Source organism: Pseudochaenichthys georgianus, chromosome 22 (assembly GCF_902827115.2).
Source record: "Pseudochaenichthys georgianus chromosome 22, fPseGeo1.2, whole genome shotgun sequence".
In the NCBI taxonomy this organism is placed as follows: Eukaryota; Metazoa; Chordata; class Actinopteri; order Perciformes; family Channichthyidae; genus Pseudochaenichthys; species Pseudochaenichthys georgianus.
The window spans coordinates 17,094,687-17,117,136 of NC_047524.1; the positions used below are offsets into that span (position 1 = coordinate 17,094,687).

General features: G+C 42.6%; 1 protein-coding gene and 1 long non-coding RNA gene across 2 annotated transcripts; both read left to right on the top strand.

Annotated features, from left to right (window-relative positions):
- The first annotated feature begins 800 nt into the window (after positions 1 to 800).
- On the top strand, positions 801 to 9,366 carry exd1 (exonuclease 3'-5' domain containing 1). The gene is made up of 11 exons (XM_034111897.1): positions 801 to 1,125; positions 5,143 to 5,208; positions 5,907 to 5,940; positions 6,059 to 6,135; positions 6,232 to 6,302; positions 6,453 to 6,539; positions 6,665 to 6,769; positions 6,854 to 6,934; positions 7,024 to 7,167; positions 7,619 to 7,810; positions 8,646 to 9,366. The coding sequence occupies exons 1-11, from the start codon at positions 996 to 998 to the stop codon at positions 9,174 to 9,176; spliced, it is 1,518 nt and encodes a 505-aa protein (XP_033967788.1). The 5' UTR covers positions 801 to 995; the 3' UTR covers positions 9,177 to 9,366.
- Positions 9,367 to 10,673: 1,307 nt separating this feature from the next.
- LOC139436044 (uncharacterized) lies at positions 10,674 to 22,322 on the top strand. Its single transcript, XR_011645248.1, has 4 exons — positions 10,674 to 10,765; positions 11,010 to 11,092; positions 12,238 to 12,312; positions 21,918 to 22,322. It is a non-coding gene; the product is annotated as an uncharacterized lncRNA (long non-coding RNA).
- The last annotated feature ends 128 nt before the right edge of the window (positions 22,323 to 22,450 follow it).

A 22,450-nucleotide genomic window follows, 5' to 3' on the forward strand; every position in this document is an offset into this window, starting at 1 on the left:
GTATAAGCTCTACCTGTTCCTGTTTCTGTTGTTGTTGTTGTTGTTGTTGTTGTTGTTCCACAACCACATAGACTACTTGACACTAAGCACAATGCATTGCCGTCTGCAACATTCTCTTTTTGTTTCACTGGGGGGCAATACAGCCACACATTTTTACAATATTTACTTCACAAAACAAATAAGCAGATATGCAGTTTCTATAGCGGATATATATATAATAATACTTATTATTACAAGCTCAGAAACATGTGAAAAAATACAATCTTGTTAATTTCAGGCACGTCAGAGGCTCAACTTTAAAGGTTGAACTTTGAAAATCTCATTAGGTATTCAGATATCAGCATGGTCTATAAAATAATACTCAATGTAGCTCCCCTCCCTTGAAAGAAGTTGTCCAGCTCTGCTCTGAAACCACATGCAGAACTACAAGGTCCACCCCTAGGGGGGAGTGTAAAAAGGTATGGGCTCTCGAGCCTCTGTTGTGTTTAAGGACTTGTTAGTGGAAAACAAACTATGAACAGACTTGGCCAGTCACAGTAAACTCCGGTCAGAGCTGCCTTGATTTCAAATTAAGTTGTTGTTGTCTCAGTTCCTGCTGCTGGTGCGCCGTGGAAACGGAGTTGTATTTTCTTAGCGGAAGCAAACTTTTCAATTAAATACAAATAATTTCCATTAATGTTGGATTCATGTCGTTTGTTTTGTATGTTGCCGTGTAATAACTCCAGCGAGGCGGTCATTATTGAAGAAAATAATAATAATGAAGGGTGAGGAAGTCGATGTTGAAATTACCGTGAAGCTTTTGAACGCAGCATTGACCTCAGAGGTCGCTCACCGCCTCGTGGATGTAACTTTAGCTCTGAAGGCTAGCTAGCTTAGTAAAGTAAATTCACAAGCTGTTGCTAGCTGGCCAATGTAACATCGTCGACAGCTGTATTTCTTAAATAGCAGCTTTCTTTTTTGTAACTGCTTAAAACAATTCATAACCTAACTTCAAAATGGTTATTGACGACACCAAGCTGCTTAATATCCTGAAGGGAAAACGGGTCAAACTGACCCTCAGGAACTCATCGTACCTCGGCATCGTGCAACGCATAAACGCCAACAAAACGTTGATTTTGGCCGACGGTTAGTAAACAATTGTGTTTATTTTATAAAGTTAGCACAAGATTGTTGAGGAGTGAACTCTATAATGATTTCAGTTTAAAATGTATTCGCTCTATGAAGGCTAACATATCAACTTAACCAGGGCTGCCAACATTTGAGTTCAGCTTGGAGTGAGATTTTTTTTTTGGTGAACCGAAAACAGAAACGTTCATGTGTACAGTGTTACAAATGTATTGAACATGTACAAACTAGGGTTTCCCATTAATGTACCGGGCGCTTCAGTGGAATACTTACATACACAGTGTACCCGCGACTCTTACAACGAAGGCTCGATAATCAACTCACATCATATAAGATAGCATATAGGCAGGGGTGCACATACCTTTTTTGCCCTGGTTCTCAAAGGAGCACCTGGAGATGTTGCTTGGTGCTCATCCTTAAAATGAAATACAACGTAACTTTTGAGGGGGTCTTTATTTGCCAGACACACGGCACTGAACACACAGAGGTGAACACAAGACAACATTAGCACGACCAGTATTCCTACAAGCTGTCATCACTACCCTCCTGACTGTTCTCCTCTCGGTCAGACATGGTAGCTGATGATGTAGGCCTACTACTTTCTCTGAGTCTGAGTTTCAATTGAGTCTGCGATTAGCTGCTTGCATCCACAAATCAACAGCTGGTTTGGGGTCGAAAGTCTCTGTTGTCATCTTAGACAAGTGGATGTAATCAAATAAGTATGTTAACATAACCAATAACCTACCATAGCCAATAACAAATGAATGTAACTTATTTTATTTTTGTTGTTCATATCTTATTTTACCTTAACATTTATTTATGCATTTTTTTTTATCTCCAGTTTTAAAGGATATTTTTGTTTACTGTCCTATAGTATACATTGGAATGATTTCAAACCTGTTTATCCCAATAATTATAAAGGTGTGCCTTGGAAATATGTGTTTACATAAATTGTGACCAAAACGTTTGAGACCCACTGAGATAACTTAGACTAAAGTTAACTATCTAAACACTCAAGAGTCCTTTACCTCATTGAGCTGTAGTTATCAGCCTCTCAGTCTAACTGGAGAGAGCTCTCCTCCACATTATTGTAGAAACATCTTCTTCTTCCGTTAGAGCAGCTAGCACCAGATGCTAATAACAACAGCGCTGGTACCGGTGCACCCTCCCTCGCATTTTGGCTGCGGGCGCCAGATAAGCCAACATCCCCCATTTTCATCACTTACAGCGCTCATTGTACAGGCCAAATGAAACGTGTAACCGGGGTGAAAAGGGTGTTACATCTACTTAATTATGAATGTTGTTACATCAAGGCCGAAAATTAGGATGAGCCCCAACGGCCAACAACATTTTTTTCCCTCCCAGAACAGCCAGCGCAGCGCCTCCCCAGATCTGGCGCCCTAGGCGAACATCGATAACGCCAGTGCTACGGGCCGGCCCTGAGTTCATATGCAACACGCAAATATCTTTCTGTCTCTCTTCTCTCTTCTCTCTTCTCTCTTCTCTCCTCTCTCCTCTCTCCTCTTTCTCTTCTCTCTTCTCTCCTCTTTCTCTTTTCTTCTCTTTTCTTCTCTTTCTTTCTCTTTCTCTCTCTCTCTCTCTCTCTCTCTCTCTCTCTCTCTCTCTCTCTCTCTCTCTCTCTCTCTCTGTCTGTCTGTCTGTCTGTCTGTCTGTCTGTCTGTCTGTCTGTCTGTCTCTGTTGGTAGCAAATGCGCCTTTTTTCAAATGACCCGGTGCTCTTTTTTTGGCGGAGGTGCGCATGCACACCTGCGCACCAATTATGTGCAGTCCTGCATATAGGTGCAGAGGTAAAGTGCTATTTTATAAGTGTGGGGGGGGGGGGTCCTCACCTCCTCTAGGGGGGTCCGGGGGCATGCCATCCGGGAAGATTCTTTTTAAATATTGAAGTTAAATGCATCAACCTGGTGCACTTTGAGAGCAAAATGAATTCATGGTAAACAGATTTTCCTTTTCTTTATGGATATTTTACAAATCACTCTTTTAAACTGTATTCTTGTTTTACTGTCATATAGTATTTCATAACTGTTTTTCATTTATTCTCATAAATGGTGACCAAAACGTTTGAGACCCACTGAGATAACTACTAAAGTTAACTATCTAAATGGAGAGTCCCTTACCTCACTGAGCTGTAGTTACCTCTCAGTCTGACAGGACAGAGCTTTCCCTTTCCTTGTTTTAGAAACAGCTTTTAATATCCGTTATGCTAACCAGATGCTAACAACAACAATGCAAATTGTGAGTTTGGTAGAAATATACTGTATAATAGTAAAGTTATTTAAGATTTTACGTTCTAAATATTCCCCAAAATTATTCAAAAGCATATTCTTCCAAACTCCTTGCTGTAGTAGGAGACTGTTGATGTTTGTGGTGAGTTTGGTAGTAATAAGCTGTATAATATTGATTGAATATTATTGCATTCTCTTTTTTCGGAGTTGCACTTTGCAGACGGTCCCTGAGCACTCGTTTCTTCGGCTTCTGATAGAGACCAATGTAATGTGTCCAGGTCGGAGGACGGCGCGTATTGGCTTTTTTTGATCAAAATGTGATTGTAGTTCGTTGTCAACCTTACCACGGTACTTAGGAGACATCATTTGTGTCTGAATAACGTTTTGTTCATGAGTTATTGATCCGTGAAATCAGAATCTCCCAATATCATTCCAACTTTACTGAACTAAGCCAGAAAACCGTCTCATTTCGTTGACCGCTCGGTTTGCTGTTCCTTCACTTTATTTTTATATTAGGGCTGTCAGTCGATTAAAATATTTAATCGCGATTAATCGCATGATTGTCCATAGTTAATCGCGATTAATCGCAAATTAATCGCACATTTTTTATCTGTTCTAAATGTACCTTAGAGGAATATTTTTCAAGTTTTTAATACTCTTAACATATGAGCGGACAAATATGCTTTATGCTAATGTTTATTATCATTTGAACAATGACAAATATTCTCATGAATATTAAACACAACAACCTCTGACTCAACACAACAACCTCCGCCTCAATTCAACCTGGAACCTCTCTCATACAGTGTGTGTGTGTGTGTGTGTGTGTGTGTGTGTGTGTGTGTGTGTGTGTGTGTGTGTGTGTGTGTGTGTGTGTGTGTGTGTGTGTGTGTGTGTGTGTGTGTGTGTGTGTGTGTGTGTGTGTGTGTGTGTGTGTGTGTGTGTGTGTGTGTGTGTGTGTGTGTGTGTGTGTGTGTGTGTGTGTGTGTGTGTGTGTGTGTGTGTGTGTGTGTGTGTGTGTGTGTGTGTGTGTGTGTGTGTGTGTGTGTGTGTGTGTGTGTGTGTGTGTGTGTGTGTGTGTGTGTGTGTGTGTGTGTGTGTGTGTGTGTGTGTGTGTGATCGTTGGAGCTATGTGCAACTCAAGGCATATGCTCGAACGGGAGCTGCCTGGACGCTGCAATCATGTTGCTGCAATCATGAGTGTGCTGACTTCTCGTGTCCCGCTGTCTGCTTCCTGCATAAAGTCAAGTGCTCGGTGCAGTTGTGGCGAAATGTCGCTCCTCTGTTTTCATTTAAACAGCTCCTTATATCCGTTAGTGCAGCTAGCTAGCACCAGATGCTAACAACAACAACAATGCACGTAAGGTCTCTCTCTCGCTCGCTCGGGCCACACAGACACACACCCTCCCGGTCCTCCCGATGGCCAGTCGGTGCCTGCCGGTGAGCGTGGAAGTGTGGTCTGCCACAAGCGTGCGGCAGGAGCGGGGCTGTCAGATGGTATTTTAAACTCGATGCGCTCTGAAACTACGGGGCGGCCGAGGAAAAAAAATACACACGCGTTAATCGCGTTAAAATAATTAGTGGCGTTAATTGCGTTAGCGCGTTAACTTGACAGCCCTAATTTATATACATTTATTTTGGACCAAAACTTAGCGTAAGGAAAGGCAAATGTGGCGTGAGATATAGGTTAATTGCGTGACTCTCACGCTCAATGTGTGAGTGTTGGCAGCCCTGACTTAACTCTTAAGTTAACTTTTGTTTGTTGTTTCAGTTTGTGGCAGTAATGGCTGTAAACTCCCTGGCTCTAAAATGTTCTTCGGCCATGAGATCCTGAATGGTGAGTTCACTCATATCTGCAAAGGGAAGGCTGGACTTGACATATTACCAGTGGTGTAAAGTAACTAAGTACATTCACTCAAGTACTGTACTTGAGTACAATTTTGAGATTCTTCTACTTTACAACGGTATCTCCATTTTCTGCTAGTTTGTACTTCTAGCCCACTCCAATTTAGAGGTAAATGGTGTTCTTTCACTCAACTACATTTATTGAATACCTTTTTAGTTACTTTATAGATTAATGATATAAACATAATCAATACTTAAAGAAAACTTCAGTTACACCTGGACTAAATTCACAAACTACCCAGCAGTAAATTAGTTCCACCTTTACCAGCTTTGATAAACATATCAATACATTTGTTTGTAGATATATATATATATCATATGTTTTCATTACAATTAATTATATATATATATATATATATATCATTCTGAAAAGGGCCAATCTGCATAATGAGTACTTTTACTTTCGTTACTTTGAGTACATTTTGATGCTAATATTTTTGTACTTTAACTTGAGTAAGATTTTGAATGCAGGATTTTTACTTGTAACAGAGTAATCCTACTCTGGTATTTCTTCTTTTACTTAAGTATAATATCTGAGTACTTCTTCCACCTCTGCATATTACTATTGAGAAATATCTTGGGTAAAGTTTTGACATCTAACATGGCGTGTTTGTATATTTGAATCAACAGTGGAATTTACCAATGGAGCCAACACTGGCAGCAGGTATGTAATCGTGTCATCTTCGAGAACAACCTTATATCTGCACAGTCTATGGTGACAACACACTGTGCTGGCTTTGACTTGCTTTTTAACTCTAATGCAATGTGTTGTTGTTGCACAGCAATGTCTGTGAGTCCAGCCTTGAAGAGCATTTGAATGTGGAAAAGTTTCAACCATACAGGAAGACAATCACATTGGGTGAGCATACAAATAATTTGTCTGGTGTTTTTGCTAAATCTATATCCAAGCTATGTAAGCATTTTTACTATTGAGTGGATCCTTTACTTTTTACAGATGATGAAGATGAAGGGGAGTTTATAAACTTTGTCATCATAGATGAGTTTCAAGAAAAGTTTGTGTCTGCTGTAAGTTGATTTTAGGTTCCTTTTCTGTTACAAAGATCATTTAAATTGCAAATGTTTCAAGTCCACGTGAGCAAATAACGGTGATGGCATATTTACTGAGACCTGTTGTCTCAAAATCTCTCGATAATGTCTTACGTTTCTCTCTGTCAGGTGATGGACATCAAGAAGCAGCGTGTGATAGGTGTGGGAGCTGATGGAGTCGAGGTATTTGACCACGGCAGACTGTGTTGGCTGCAGGTGAGAAGCTCTGCATTCCTGCTTTTTTTGTTGTAATCCTTCCCTCCGTTTCTAGCTGCCTTGTTTTCCTTCATGAAAATAATATAGATTCATATTTTAAACTGAATGTGTCTTTATTAATTTAGATTGCCACTAAAAACAAGGTGTACCTATTCGATATCTTGCTACTTGGACCTCGGGCCTTTAAGAACGGTCTTTCCATGATCCTGGAAAATAAACACATGCTGAAGGTAAGCGTTATAAACACACTATAAATACTATTCAGTCAAGGTTCTGATTATTAACGTAACATCTATGCTGTGCATTTTGTACAGGTCATTCATGATTGCAGAGCCCTTGCTGGATGTCTGATTGCTCAGTTTGGGGTAAAGCTGACCAACGTATTTGATACGCAGGTACATGTTCAGTGTACAATGGCCTACTTTCTCTTCTGTATGTTTAATAGACCTTACTTTTTACCTGCTCTTTTTCTGTTTGTGTTTAGGTAGCAGATGTCATGTGCTTCTACTCCAACACTGGAGGTTTTCTCCCGGACAGAGTCAGCACTCTGCAGCAGGTGGTTAGTCTCCACCTGAAGGTGCCGTCCTCCCAGCTCCTGTCCCTTCAGATGAAGTCACAGCTCACAAAGGTACAGTCACATCTTATTCGAGAACATTTATTTGGTGTATAGTAGTGTTTTTCAATACAAAATCGAAATGGCAATATGGATTAGTGTAATTTTTCGCTGGAGGCACTGTATTTGTTAAAGGCAAATTTATGTTTCAAAATATCATCCTGACTTAAGTATTGTAATTCTTCAGAGAGGTCCATGATCAAATCGTGTTCTACAGACTTGTGAAAAGAATATTTATGTGATACAGATCCTTGCAAATAATTACACAATGCTCATTTTTGATATATGTTTCTATCAAAACATGTGAACAATGATGCAAACAAGATCATTCCCTCTGTCATTGCTAATCATATCCCAGTTTGTATATCAGTCAATAACAAAATATTAAATATGTTTTTCAAATATTTGAGCCAAACTGTATAGTTGCATCTGTATGAACTGTAATCGCTGGTGTGTGTGTTTACAGGAAGAAAGGGAGATGTGGTACAAGCGGCCCTGTCCTGTTCCCCTGCTGAAGGTCATGGCTCTGTCAGCGATCCACCTCCAGCCTCTCAGACTGGTGCTGCTGGATACTTTCATGGCGGACTACATTACCCTGGTGGATTCATACCTGTGCAGCAGCCAATACGAACCTGGTGAATTGGAGCATGTCAGCATGGTGGGTAGTTCACAAATGAGCACATGTCCAGGGCATAAAGAATTATTCATATACGGCCCTGCTGCTGGCCGAACAGCTGACTACTCATTTAAGAACAGCCATCGACTTTGTTATATTCAATTTTGATTCTGTTTCAAAACAATGAGAGCATGCTGCAAAACAGCTGGAGAAATATTCCTATGTAGGGCCGTGCCTGATATCAACCAATACAGGCACGATATCAGACACGAGTAGTGAGGGGAAAGTTGTCTTCAGTTTTTGACAAATATTATCTAAATTATTGTCAACAAAGCTAGGGTCGGTTATGTATTTAGGAACATTTGTGTTGCACTTGCTAAAGTACTCTTCACATCCAGACAGCAATCAATAAAGGAAATTCCCTGACAAAAGAAAGACACAAATCTGCTAAGTGTGGCTGTTGCAAGATGGTAATAAATGATGCCAATTGCTTTCATAAAAAAGCTAATTTAAAAGACAAAAGATATGATGCTGAGTTTTCAAGTTTATCAATACAAATGCACACATGCCACCAATTACATTGTGTCACTGTAATAGTTGCTGCCATAAGAACACTTCCTGATAGGATTTAACTGCTTGAGTCTCACATGTTTTGTTTTTATTTATTCAGTGAATGAGGACTCTTGATTTTGCCCCACATCCCTTGAAATGTTGTTAAGCAGAAATCTCTTTACATGTAGAGTAGACAGAAGAAACAAAAACATCAGTCAGGATTCTTTTTCCTGGCTGTATTGTTTCAAGACAAACTTGGAAGAAAATGTGAATCCATCCTTATAAAAAAAACACTAGTCTTCAGTGTTCCCTTTTGCATCCTCAGGAGAGTGTGTTGGAGCTGCCTAGAGAGCTCAGACAGCTAGAGCAAATGCGTATCGAGCAACAGAAGTGGGCTGCCGACCGTTTCCCCGCCACAGAGCAAGGACTGCTGGCTCGCTTCAACCCTCGGACTCAGTCTCCATCCCAGACCTCTCCTGCAGCGGAGGAGCACGGGCACAGACAGGCAGAGTCCTTTGAACCTGCAGCTGATGAGTCACCTCCACAAGCTGATCCTCCCCTTCTCGAGCCACCAAAGAGCTCTCCGAGAGTCGCCAGTGTTTCCCCTGACACAGCACCTCAGGCTCCAGTCCCAGACCTCAGGAAACAAATGTCTGTTAACAGTCCCCTGTCTCTCGGTGTAAGCAGAGGGTGCACAGAGGGGCCCATGGACACAATGGGTAGAGGAATGACCTTTGGGAAGGAGCAGTCATCCATCCCGGCCTTACCTGCCATGGGAAGAGGCTTCCTCCTCCAAATCTCACAAGATCAAGTTCCATGTGTGTCGTTTCCTAAAGGGACCAGTAGATGGCAGTAAATATTCGTTTCCAAGATGTTTGATGCCAGGTGATTTGTTTGATTGCCAAGCCCTCTAATAAAAAAATGTGATGCATTGTGAAAAGTCTTTCGAAAAAAAGGCACTATTATTTAGTTGTTTGGAAGTTCATTCAAACATGTTTGTATTGTTTGTGACTGAACGTTAGCCTGTCTGTTCCTTTTATTTGTGTTGTGTTTCCTTTAGCATTTAGCCCCTAAATCCTTCTCAGTTTACTTTTGAATGAGTGATAATTGATTGCATTCTTGAGTTTAACATCTAAAAGATGTGTACAAGTCAAGTGTTATTGTTTATTTTTTGCAGAAAATGACAACAAATTGTAGCCTTGGCTTTTGTAATACAAACTACAACCAAAAACGGCTCCCCGTGCCCATTAAACCATACGAGTGTACGCTTAGTGTGATTTATTGATGGTACAGCTTGTCTTCTGTATTGAATTTATATGATTGTGAAAAAGCAGCGACAGATGGAGATGGATCTGCCTTTAATTGAGCAAAAACATTGTTAGCTGACATTTCTTTAGCTTACAGATGACCAAAGAAAACCATTAGTCTTGGCACAGGCTTAACAGTGAGACTCTGCAGCCTCCGTCAGTGCTGCAGTTCAGATGTACATGATCACAGTTGGTGGCCAGCACCTGTCATGTTCTACAGAAGCAGATCTTATCCATTTAATTTGCTGCTGGAGGTGCCATGCAGACTTTGCAGAGGCACCGCTCAGACATTTGTTGCCTGGATCATCAGAGGTTGGTGGCTAAGATCAAAACGAGGCATGGCCACAACAGCAGGGCCTTGCCGCTGCGCGAATGGGCCCCCATATTAATCACATCTTATTGCTATGGTTATCTTCATGCAGATACTTGGACCCTTTCCAGAGCTTTCTAATTGAAAGCGTGAAACAGATAAGGTAGGATTTTAATTAACTAGGAAGCAGCCCGGCACAAAGCCTTGCATCTCTCTTAGCAACCAGCTCCTCAGCTTCTGCTAAACACAAACAGGATGGATCCTACCCATATGCCACCTTTAACCCTTTGAAATGCTGCTGTTGCTCAATCTGTATGTGGCTGGGTTCAGCATGGAACAAATGACATTATCCTAAAGCTGATTCACTTGGTTAGATCTTTAAGCTGCTGCACTGACATTTTCAGAAGTTATTAATACCTTCTCTTGACTTTTATATGGAGTATGCATTTCATTTGGAAGTCTTGTAAAGCTACAGAATGGGAGCTTGCTTTATACATGTGCGTCACTCAACAGTGAAGTTGTGTCGGGGGGTCTCTGTGGGGCTGTGGAGGACAGGCTCCTGTCATTGACAACCAGATTGGGGCTCTTATTTTAGAGGACATTGCATTTCCTCTCCGTCACAATAATGCCTTATGTGCAGCACTTCCTGTTTCTCAAGCCTGGGAGGAAGGAACAGGGCGCTTGTCACACGGTAGTCACCGCTTCCTCCTCCACTCCCCCTGCTCCCAAACTTCAGACAGTGTTGTGTCCTTCAGAGGGGAAAGATGACTGCACCTCCAGCATCACAGCAGGATGCTCCCGAGCTATTTTTGGATTCAAGTCGGAAAGGTAGCGCACAGACATAAACACAAACTTTAGGATGTCCAGCTGTGTTGATTTAGCATCCGAAAATGGTTGCTCAACTGTGTAAGGCCCATTATTGTTTTGACTGAGCAGTGGGAACCTGCGGGCCTGCTGTTTGCTCAAGGTATAATGGAAATAGATCACCCATAAACAATATTTATGACTTTAGAAGAAGACACAGGTTACCCTAAACTTTATTTTATATTTCTGTACTTTCTTTCAACCATAGTATCAAGAGTCATCCAGGCCTCTGGGACATGTACCAGACTGCATTATGGATCCTCTGCCTTATTGACGGCTCCCAACACAAAGGTATTGTGTGTGTTCCCCATTCACCACCACCTTATTTACTTTCCACTATATTACTGTCATACTATAGGCTCCAGTTACAACAAACCCAAAGCGACAAGATATTCAAAACAGGCCCAAAGTTCATAGGCAACCATCCCATCTCTTTGAGTGTTAGGCTACAGATTTGTTCATAAGGAATAGGCGTTTGTTAATTATTAAGAACAAAAGGAGAATTTACCACAAGTTGTAGTCCCTCAAACTGCACCATATTTGGATGGCCATGTTGTTTTCTGGTTAGCACTCCGAACCACTTCATTAAAATGCATCGCTGCTGACTAAGTGCACTTTCGGATTACGGTGCATTTCTCTTGCTGAACGCACAGTTTGGACCACTGGACTGTGATTAATCGTATTGTTTGTGAGCATTTTAAATGTTTACTCATGATTAAGACCTGCCACATGGACATTTCTCAGGTAATGACTATAGCTTCGTTTAACCTGGTAGTTGTCTAGGTGGCAGACTTGGCCAGAAGCAACCTTTTTGATTGGCTTGTTGGAAAAACTCGATCTGTGAGGTCTTACGTGAGTAATGCAGCACAAAGAGAGAGACTGATAGGCCGTATTCAGCAGATCCCAACTGCTGTGGCACAACAAATTAGACGCGTGTCAACACAAATAATCTCAATTTCATTATTCATGTAACCACATGTAATCCCTTTGTGTGTGAGAGCCGCGAGGAATATAATCAGATATCAGGTTCCACTATGACACTGAACTATATCCCTGTAGCCAATCTTCCATCTGTTAGGAAAAACCTATTGTTGAATCCTGACCCACCCCCCTCCCTCACCCCCTAACCACCACCTCTCCCTCTTTCTTTCTCTCACGTTACAAAATGACCCTCTTTTACTCTCCCCTGGTCGTATTCAATGGGAGAATTTAATATTTAACGTGAGAAAGGCTGACCTATCCATATGGCCGCTCAAGTACAGCAAAAATAGGAACACAACATCAATATTTCAGACAGCTTTACTAACAGTGTGTATGTATTCCCGCAGTCAGGAAACCAAACTCAGGAAGACCCCTCAACATGAACACATTCATAAACAGATGGAGGCACACAATATGCATCTTTATAAACTGCTGCGCTTTGTTTACTCTGGCAGCATGGAGCATCGGAACCTTAGGGCCTCTCCATACTCAGCTGGGACAGAAGAGCTCAGATAGAGGGAGAGTGACAGGTGAGGGTGCATATGAGAATGTGTATGATGCTGAGAGAGCAGGCCGAATGCATGTCAGACTGCAGCTGGTCTCGCTGTGCGTGCATAACTACATACGAACACTTTATTGGGGATGCTAGGAGCGTCGCTCTATGGATGTTAATGTTGGTTGCCTGGTTGTCCCATCACTTTGTTACAGACCGAATTATTTTAACTGCTCAATGGATTGCCATGAAATTGTGTATTGACATTCATGGTCCCCAGAGGATAAATAATGACCCCCTAAAAGTTAATCTAGGACATTAATCAGGCCAACATTTCAAATTGCCTATTATTTTTTGACCAGATACCCTCAAAACTATGTGATATTCTCATCAGACATAGCTTTTATAATGTTATCATACTAAACTAAGATGGTGAACAAGGTAAATATTATCTGCTGAATGTCCGTTTTTTGTCAGTATGAGCACGCTGTTAGCTGTAAGCTCATAGCACCACTTTCTCTAAAAAGTTAGTCCTTTCAACCATAAGCCTAGCTTTGGGGGGAAAGGCTCGGGAAACAGCAGGATTTAACAACAAACATCAGAAGAGCAGCTGAACGCTCCTGAGTATTTTGGCCGACACTTAACCAACCGCAGAGTAGCTGGCCTGTTTGCAGTCCCCGGGGCTCAGCACAGCACTGAGAGTATGACAAAACGAGCGGGATGTTAATGATTTGTCCAATGAACATGATGCCAATGACAAGCATGCAAATTAATGATGCAAGCCCCCCTATGAAGCTTTTAATGTTCAGAAATAATGTATTCTTAATTTTGATAAAATAAGGGTATTAAAATGTTGTAAACCTGCTAACTTGGACAAATCTAAGAATGTCCATGTAGCTATGACTTTAGCAAGCAATATCAGATTTTATTTCATCTGTAGCTTTCAGAGATTTTCAGGCTTTGCTTGATTGAGAAAGGCCGTTGTTGGTCAAAGTGTTTATTTACCAGACATTTTAGAAATGAGTTATTAGAAAACTGGCAACCCCCTCAGCTACAAATGTCTTTGATTAAAATGGATGGGAGATTAGCTTTTGGCAAGTTTGTCATAATTAAAGCCAGCATTGTGTAAGGTGTGTGGGTGTGCACCCACAGATGAGGGGGTGGTTGTAGCCACAGGGAGGGCCTGGAAGAAGAAGGCATGGCGGGGGCTCCCTGTGGCTGGCTGAATTAGTGCCCGCTGGTTTGGCCTGGCAGCTGCTCTCTGTGCCTGGCACACTGTCAGCCTGGCACCGTGGCAAAGGGTTGTCAGGGCCAACCAGCAGACTGTTAGGGAGGCGGTAACACCAGGCCCGCCGAACACTACCCCTCTCACCATAGAAGGCTTTGTCTTCCAGCCATACTTGCGTTACTTGTTATGGCAATATCATTGGATTAGATTAAATTGAGTAATTAAAAAGGGTAAATTACAATCATATCACAAGGGAAAATGTAAATGTCAACCTAAGCCGGTTATGACATTTAACCATAATGAAAAATGTGACCATTAAGCTGTTTTAAGCAGCGTGCCAAAACAGTCAGGTGTCACGTTCACTGCGCTGTGCCCCATGATTGGCTGACGTAAAGTCTGTGTGATTCACTTAAGTGAAATTCAATTAAATGGAAACTGCTTTGTCAAGAGTGCTCAACAAAAGCCCTAATTGGTTAATTAAATTAAATACACAGAGCAATGCCATCTGTTTTCACACATACTTGTTACTAAGGTTATAAAATTCAGTACATAGTATGCATGTTATCGATTCCCAGAAATTAAGCCTGATACAATGATGTAATGGAGGACATTTGTAATACCTTGAACCAAACCCAACCTCCAATCTGTATCAATGTAGAATCTAAGGTGGCATGCTTGACATATTTGAATGAATAGCCATTTATCGTGCTATATCAGTATTATAGTGACATACTGCAAGTGTCCTCATGTGTGCTGCAGGCTGCTAAAGGTGTTTATTGAGTCATAGACGACCCTTGTGTGGGTCTCACCGATGGGATTTGGGGTTGTTCAGGGCCGGCTGGGCCTGTCTTGGCCCAGATGCAGCGGCTTCTGTCCAGGCATGGCACGGGGGTATCTGAGGGGCCCAAACACACCAGCTGCTATCTCTGTGTCACAGACAGCTGTATCTGAATATTCATACAAAGCACAGATTAAAGTGTGCTTGTTTGGCCCCACATGGCGTACTGTCCAACACGCCCAAGGTGTGGAAGTGGCCAAAGAAGTCATATAGGTGTGTCCACTGCAGGCGAAACTGAGAAGTCCAACGATCCCTGAATCTAACCTCTGCCTGGGCGAGTGGGGCAGGATAGAGGGGTTAAATATTTGTGGCGTGCTTCCCATAGAAGCATGGATCAGGGCTGATCCGACCGATACGGCTACAAAGCAATGATTTTATCCAATTCAAAAACTGATTTTAGCCGCTGTGGCATGTTTGCTCATTATCATGTTTATATTTTGGCCATTTTATGTTTGCTGATGGGAGGACCGCACAGCAGCTGCCCGTCTTTTTACCAGTGGCTACTCCTTTGGCTGGAATGCTTCAGTCCTACATCTCCTTTGGATGATGCCATTCATCTCACGCCAGGAGGAGATGAACACTCACATTGAAATCAACGGCCCCCTTCCACAGCCTTGGCTTGGTCAACCTTGGCCTTCTTTGAGATGTGATTTGGAGCGAGTTTAGGTGGTTGGTTGTGGTCAAATAATCTGCTGGCTGACAGCAAAAGATTCTCTGAATGTGTATTAGTGAGTGTTTTGAGACTGGAGTTGTATAAAATGAGCAGATGGTGTTTACTTCCCTGCCTGAATAGGTGGAGTGAACCAGTGGGCACACAGAGGGAGATTTGTGGGTAAACTGTTTTACCTCCCCTCTCTTTGTGTTATAATGGGGAAGGCAAAATGGTTGCTAACTGCTGTCGGACAATGGCTCAGTCCTAATGAGAGCAAAGTGTTTTAGTGCTGCTGGTATAATGAGGATGAAGTGGGGCAGCTAATTATTGGAACCATCTGAAGGTATCGGAGCCAGACCAGCTTTATTTTATTTCCACTACAATACGTTATTCTTCAGCATTTTCTAAATCACCATAATTGTGAATCCAAAGCGTTTTCTCTGAATCAGTTCACAAATGTGTGACACATTAGCAAACTGAAACCGAAAGGATTTTCTATCACTACAGTGAGCGGCCTACTGTATGTTAATCTATGACAGGATAGTAAACCATCAGGGGCTGTATAGTGTGTGTGCTCAGGCAGGTATGTGTGATACAGCCTTATCTGCCGCCTGGCCTCCTGCCGACCCTGAGAACCAGCAGCAGGCTGACACAACAGCAGCAGGCTGTAAAATCCACAGGTCGCGAAAGCTGTCATTCTCACCGGTGGGCATCTTTACGGCGGCCATATTTGTCTGGTGGATGTCTTGGTAATTTATGGAGGAAGTAGTTTGTGGGTGTTCTTCTCTCATTATACCCAGTGTCCTCTGCTCACCCACAGCTGGATCTGTCAAGTGTCTTTAAAGCACATCAGAAATAGTTACTGCCCTAAATTAACTTCCATGCTTCTGAGCAGTGGTTAAATAAGTCATAAGATATTTTACTAGAAAGGTAAAAATACTAATGACTATTTAAAAAGCACTTTGTTTTAAGTAGTAAGTATTGCATTGAAAAGCTTACTAAAGAATGCACGTATAATCAATAAAATGTTAAAAAAGTATAAAATGAAAAGTACTCACTGTGGTAATATTCAAGTATTTTATTATTATTATGATTGATGATGTAACATTTCAAACTGATTTTAATATTCTAGCTTGCTGCAATAAATATTTTGTATTCTCGTTTATAATTTCTAACTACAGCTATCAAATAAGCCTTCTGAGATGTAGTGGAGTAGTAGAGTCAAACATTGCATTACATTAAAACAATCAAGTAAAAGTACCTCAAAATTGTACTTCAGTAAATCTAAGTTACTTTCCAGCACTTCTTTGAGTGAACCACTATTTTACTGCTGCTAGTCGTTGATCATATGAATGTGTTATCCATAAAACTTCATTTAGTTTACAATCTGTGATGCATTACATCATTCCTCTGTAATCGCTATGATCCCTGATAACGAGCTGCGTTTTCCAGGACATAATTGACTATTGGCTGATTACAGAGTGTTTCTATCCTCTAGTAGGCAGTACACACTCTCCTCATCAGCAACAAGCTGCAGTGATTGCTGTTCTGATGACCGGGCAGAATCAAGATGGCGGTGATTGCCCTTGCAGAGAGCAACCTGTAAGCAGCTCATTTATAAACAAAGGGAGCGTCTTAATGATCTTGTCGGAAATTTTAATTGCAGAGACACTGCAAATAAGACATATATTACAATCATGTATGTGACTAACTTTAACACATCTTAAAATGCATGTAGTGTCTCTTCACATGATAAACCTACACAAAACCAGGCACTTCTCCACTGAAATGTGCTATTTTACAGTGAAAACCAGTGGTGGAATTGAACCAAGTACATTCACTTAAGTTATATATAAGATTTAAGTACAATTCTTATATATTTTTACTTTACCTGAGTATTGCCATTTTTCCAACTTCTGTTCCTAACCCACGATTTGTGGAGACAACATAACTTTTTACTCTTCAATTTGTATTTGACAGCTTTAGCTACTTTTTACAAAATAAATTGCATGAGGAGATTATTTCATATAATGCAGGACTGTAATTGGCTCCACATTGAGGAACTGCAATAATAAAGTGCTCTTACAAGTATGTTGATAATAGAACACAGTAAGAGGAGCAATTGTGCCTAATGAGTCCGTTTAGATGTGTATGCATTCAAGCTTTTGCATAAGTAACATTTTGAATTCATGACTTGTGTTTCTATAATGTTCAGACTATGGCATTTCTACTTTTACTCATTTCAAACCTTTGACCATTACTAAAGTAATGGATATGAGTACTTCTTCCACCCCTGGTGAAACCCTTTTTTTAAATAATGAAATCACTGAACTGAATTAAGCTATCTTCCTCAATGATAAGTTAGGGCTTTCTAGACTGCATAGGTCATTTATATCATTCTCTCTTACGTAGAATAAAATAACTTTATATCGTGTAAATAAAGATAAGAGCCACATGCTATTTCATCTTTAAAATGTATGCTTGCAGAGTGTTGGTGTAACAGAGCCCTAAAAGGAGACATTTTTGCACAGTTTCCCATCAACCCTGTGCTCTGTGGCAGCAGGGCCAGAGCACTTTTCTGTCATTACCAGGGCTCCAGAGGAAAATCAAAGGAAAATGGTTTCCAGGTTTTACTTAAATCTGAAGAGAGAGAGAGGTGAAGGGAGGTGGGGGTCTCGACCACAGGTAGTTCCGTCAACTGCAAAGAGACACTTGGGAAACCAGGACAAAGCGGGTCACAATGACACTGAACATATTTAAGGATCAAGATTTTCATTTTATCACCAGTCTTTCATGCTTTCTCTGCTTTATTAGTCTACAAGTTAGAATTAGAACAATAAGCATTGTGATGTCGGACAGTCACAAAGCCCTGCAATTCTATGAGTCACGAGGGGGGATGACACCCGTTTAAGGGGGAAATGGGTGTAGATTAGGAAGGGAAATTACACAATGTCTAAATTTCATTGTGTAACGGTGAGTTTCATATCAGCCGGTTTTAATGGGGGCATTAAAGGGGCATTACACCATACATTTGTACTTCTCTTATATTAGGTATTTTTATTTTTTGGTGTCTTCATGCTAAACAATATACAGTAGAACAATACATGTTTAAATAGCTGTACCATCTCTGGAAGGAGTGCATTAAACACTCTAGTGTAAACTTCAATTCAGCATACTCAGCAGGCAAGGTGGGGTCCTCCAGCAGGATTCCCACGTTGTCCCCCGCCTTATTGTCCCGAGGAGGAGCCACTTTGTCTACAGAGGGTCCCGTTCTCCTTTGTGCCTTGATAGGTTTACCAGCAGCAGCTTAGAATAAAGAGTCACTCTCTCACATAGGACAAACAGGAACCAGCCTGAATGTAGCCCCGATGCTTATCTGTTTCTCACACGTCTGCTTTGGAAATGAATGCCACAATGCTATTTTGTCAGTCCTTCGAAATTAAACTGTATAAAGCCTATTTAGAAACTAAAATTGGTAGGGAACATGCTCTTTTCATGCTTTCTTGCAGACTTAGATTTGATGATTTGTTTGCCCTGATGGTAGATATGAAGCTATACAGCCAGGTTAGCTTAGCATTGAGACTGGGATAAGGGGAAACAACTAGCTCTTTCCAAAGCTAAAAACATATGCCTTTCAGCACCTTTTAAGCTCACTTAAACACACGTTATACTCTCTTTACACTGCAGACAAAAGCTTTATATGCTCAACATGGGCACAAAAGTTGTATCGATATCATTTAACTCTGTGCTCCCTCAAGCTCCTTCCCAAATTATCTTTTAACTCGTGAAAATGTAGAAAAAATGTGTTGAACTCGAATGTTGCACAACAACATTTTTTATAATTGATCAACATCCCTGTGTAGATGCTTGGGATATCCAAAGACCTCTCAGCCAAACACAATTGCAGCAAAGTGACCCAACACACGTTATTTTGAGGCTTCCAGTGTTCCAGCTTCTATGGAGTTGGGTTTGTCTGGACTTTTTCCATCTAATGTAGAGAAGAAACATGGGGATTTCTAGAACGGGGGGTTACGTATTGTAACCCTAGCACTTAAGCACAGATGGGGCCCTCTACTGGACTCTATGGGTACTGCTCTCTACCATGCTATGCAAGCATTCACCTACTGAGTTGCATAAACGTAGCCGGCCAATCGGGGCGAGCCTACCTGAATATGCGCGCGCAGGCCCACAATATATAAGGCGGCTACCTGTGTCATCCTACACCCTCTTCAGCGAGCGGCATAGGAAAGACAGGGCCCCCAGGTAGAGGGCTCCGCCTGCTTATATACCTATGGTTACAATACGTAACCCCCCGTTATATATCACACAGGCTCTGCCCTCTACTGGACTCTATGGGTACAGTGGGTGGAGCCCCGATGTGGAAAATAGTGAGGAAAGCTCTCCCCGTCCCTGGGTGGGCGGGGACAGCCTTCCTCACTATTTTCCTATATTTCTTAACGGCTTTATTCTTCCACCCCATATTGGGGACAGGGAGACTAAATTGCACCTCCTCTGCCCGGTGCGTGCACTGGCATGTTATGTAGGGCGCACGGCTTCCATTAGGCGCACTGAACAGCTGTTTGTGTGCTTTTGGGATGGTGTGGCCAGTAAAGCTCTGTTCAAGAAACGCCTGACAGGATGGCTCTGCGTGTGCATTTCACATGCCTATGGACAGGCGGGGAGAGCCTTCCCCGCTGGGGTCCATGCACACTCTACATGTGGTATGGCTGTATCAACAGCTTTGTTCAACGCCGTGAGTGTGGAGGGCATATACACGGCGGCGTCTTGGTCTACACCAGGCCCCTTCATAAGGTTTTATCTTTTGGACATGTCTGGCTCCTTTTCATCGTCTGTGCTTGCTGGGGCAACACAGGACTGGTGAGGGGGGGGGGGGGGCTGTGGGTCAGTAGGTATCTGACATGATGGTCAAAGCTGTCACCGTTGCCCCCTGTCGCAGTCTGCAAACTGTGACAGGGGGCAACGGGGATGCCTGTCTGCTCTCTGACAGGGTGGCACGTAGTCTGCCTGCATCGAGCAAAATCCCCAGATACCCCATCTGCTGGTGAGGTATGGGACTGCTCTTCTTCAAATTGACCGCAATCCACATGGATCAATTGGGCTGTGTTTGCCTCTTCCCTGGATTTGGCCATGACTATGAGGTCGTATTAAAAAAAAAAGAAACTCATGCCATGGTCGCGAAGCACTGTGGCCACACATTTGCTGAACGTGCGTGGGGATAGGGAGTAGCCAAACTGTAGTCTGTTGTACTCGTATAGGATACGCTCTGGAAGGCAAAACACAAATATTTTCTGTGCTTTGGAGCAATTTTCGACATGAAAGTAATCGTCCTTCAGGTCGATGGTTGTGAACCAATCGCCCGGCTGCCCTAGTTCCAGTAATTGGTTTACATATGGAACTTTTTGCAGGCAATGTGCTGATTCAGGCTGCGAAGATCCAGAATGGGTCTGAATTCTCCTGTCTTCTTGGGAACCAGGAAGTACATGGAGTAACGGCCTGTCCACACGGCGGCGTGCGTTGAAGCTTCAATGCTTCTGCCCATTCACTTTGAATGGGGTGACGTCACGCTTTGCCGAACTGCATTGTGGGAGTGTTGCTTCGCTTTGCTCGCATTGCTCGCTTCAAAAGTTGAGCAATATTCAACTCTTGAAGCTTCGGCGGAAGCGTCAGCCAATCAAAACATATGCCAGTACAAGCTCTAGCCAATCAAACCGCGTGCTTGTGTGTCTGGGGCGGGAGATTCCTGTGATTGGTTGTTGGTCGAGTTTCAAACTTCAACGCACGCCGCCGTGTGGACGCTGCGTAAAGCCCCTTTTCTCTCTCCTGAGAGTGCACAACAGACACTGCCTGTTTTTGCAACAGGGCCTGAACTGAATCTCTGTTGAAAGGAAACCTATCTCCTCCTGGGATGATAGACTTGCCTCTCTTATGCCCCTGAATGGAGGAAGGACGCTGCAAAACTGGAGTGAGTACCCCAGTTTCAGTGTCCTGAGCGGGGCGGGGGTTCTCTGCCCAGCCTGCTGGGAGCCGATGGGCTGCTACGCTACACCACCATGGTCATCACCAGGGAGAAGTACAGACCTGGGCGGTGGACTTCCATGGACGCCAGACCCGGAAGTGCCCGACAACGAGAAGTCCTCGTCATCCTCCTCCCCGGCAAAGCCCCGCTGGATTGTCGAACGTGAATGGCACCGCCTCGGCCATATCCTGGGCCTCCAAACACTCGAAGCACAGGTGGTGGGGATCGGCGCCCGCTATTAAGCCAGGGCACGAAGGACAGGCCCAGGTCTCTAGAAGTGGCGACTCCATGAAGGTATGATAACTCTTTCTTCTTCTTTCAAACGTTTTACTTTCTCTGTCAGGTGTTGCTCACTCGCTGAAGAGAAAAAGGATGACAGTCGGGAGGCGTGGCCGCCTTTATATACGGTGGGCCTGCGCGCACATTCAGGTAGGCTCGCCCCGATTGGCCTGCTACGTTTATGCAACTCAGTAGGTGAATGCTCGCATAGCATGGTAGAGAGTAGTACCCATATAGTCCAGTAGAGGGCGGAGCCTGTGTGATATATAACAAGGTCACCAAATTGTAGGTTATTTTTACCGAATTTTCTGCATTCAGTTGACAGTAGGAGGGGGACATGCATCATGAGAGTGAAAGTCAGACTGAGCATTGAGGCTAAATTGTAGACCAAAATAAAGAAGGTTAAAGTGCCTTTTTTGATAAAGCTTATAGTTAGGGCTGATTAGATGCAGCCCCTAGTTTTGCTGATATAGGCTTAGTTTGTCGGGGGACATCTTACTTCTTCCTTCTCTCTATCTATACCTGTGTACTCTCATGTTCCGATTAACCCAGCTTCCCCAAATGTCTTTCTTTTTGGTGTCTATATACGCCGGGATCCGGAGTCATAGATGATCCTGCGGTCCTGTGTCCTGGATCGCGAGTCGTGGCTGTGGTCCTGGATCATCGGTCCTGGATGGATATCCTCGTGGATTCATCTTCCTATTATACACACATGCATTTCCAAACATTTGGACTACCTATGTTGCAAATGTATTATCTTTTCAATTTACACACAGCATCTATTGCATGTCTGTCCGTCCTGGGAGAGGGATCCCTCCTCTGTTGCTCTCCCTGAGGTTTCTCCCAGTTTTCCCTTTAAACTGTGGGTTTTCTCTGGAAGTTTTTCCTTGTACGATGTGAGGGTCTAAGGACAGAGGGTGTCGTATTGTCATACTGATATTCTGTACACACTGTGAAGACCACTGAGACAAATGTAACATTTGTGATATTGGGCTATATAAATAAACATTGATTGAAAGCAACAGTATCAGGGAAGAGCCAACAATGTATTGATCAAAAGTCAATTGATCTCAGTATTCTCACTGTTGATCAGCTTTAATTAGATATTTATTTAGTCCCCAAGGGTTCATTATAGCTGATA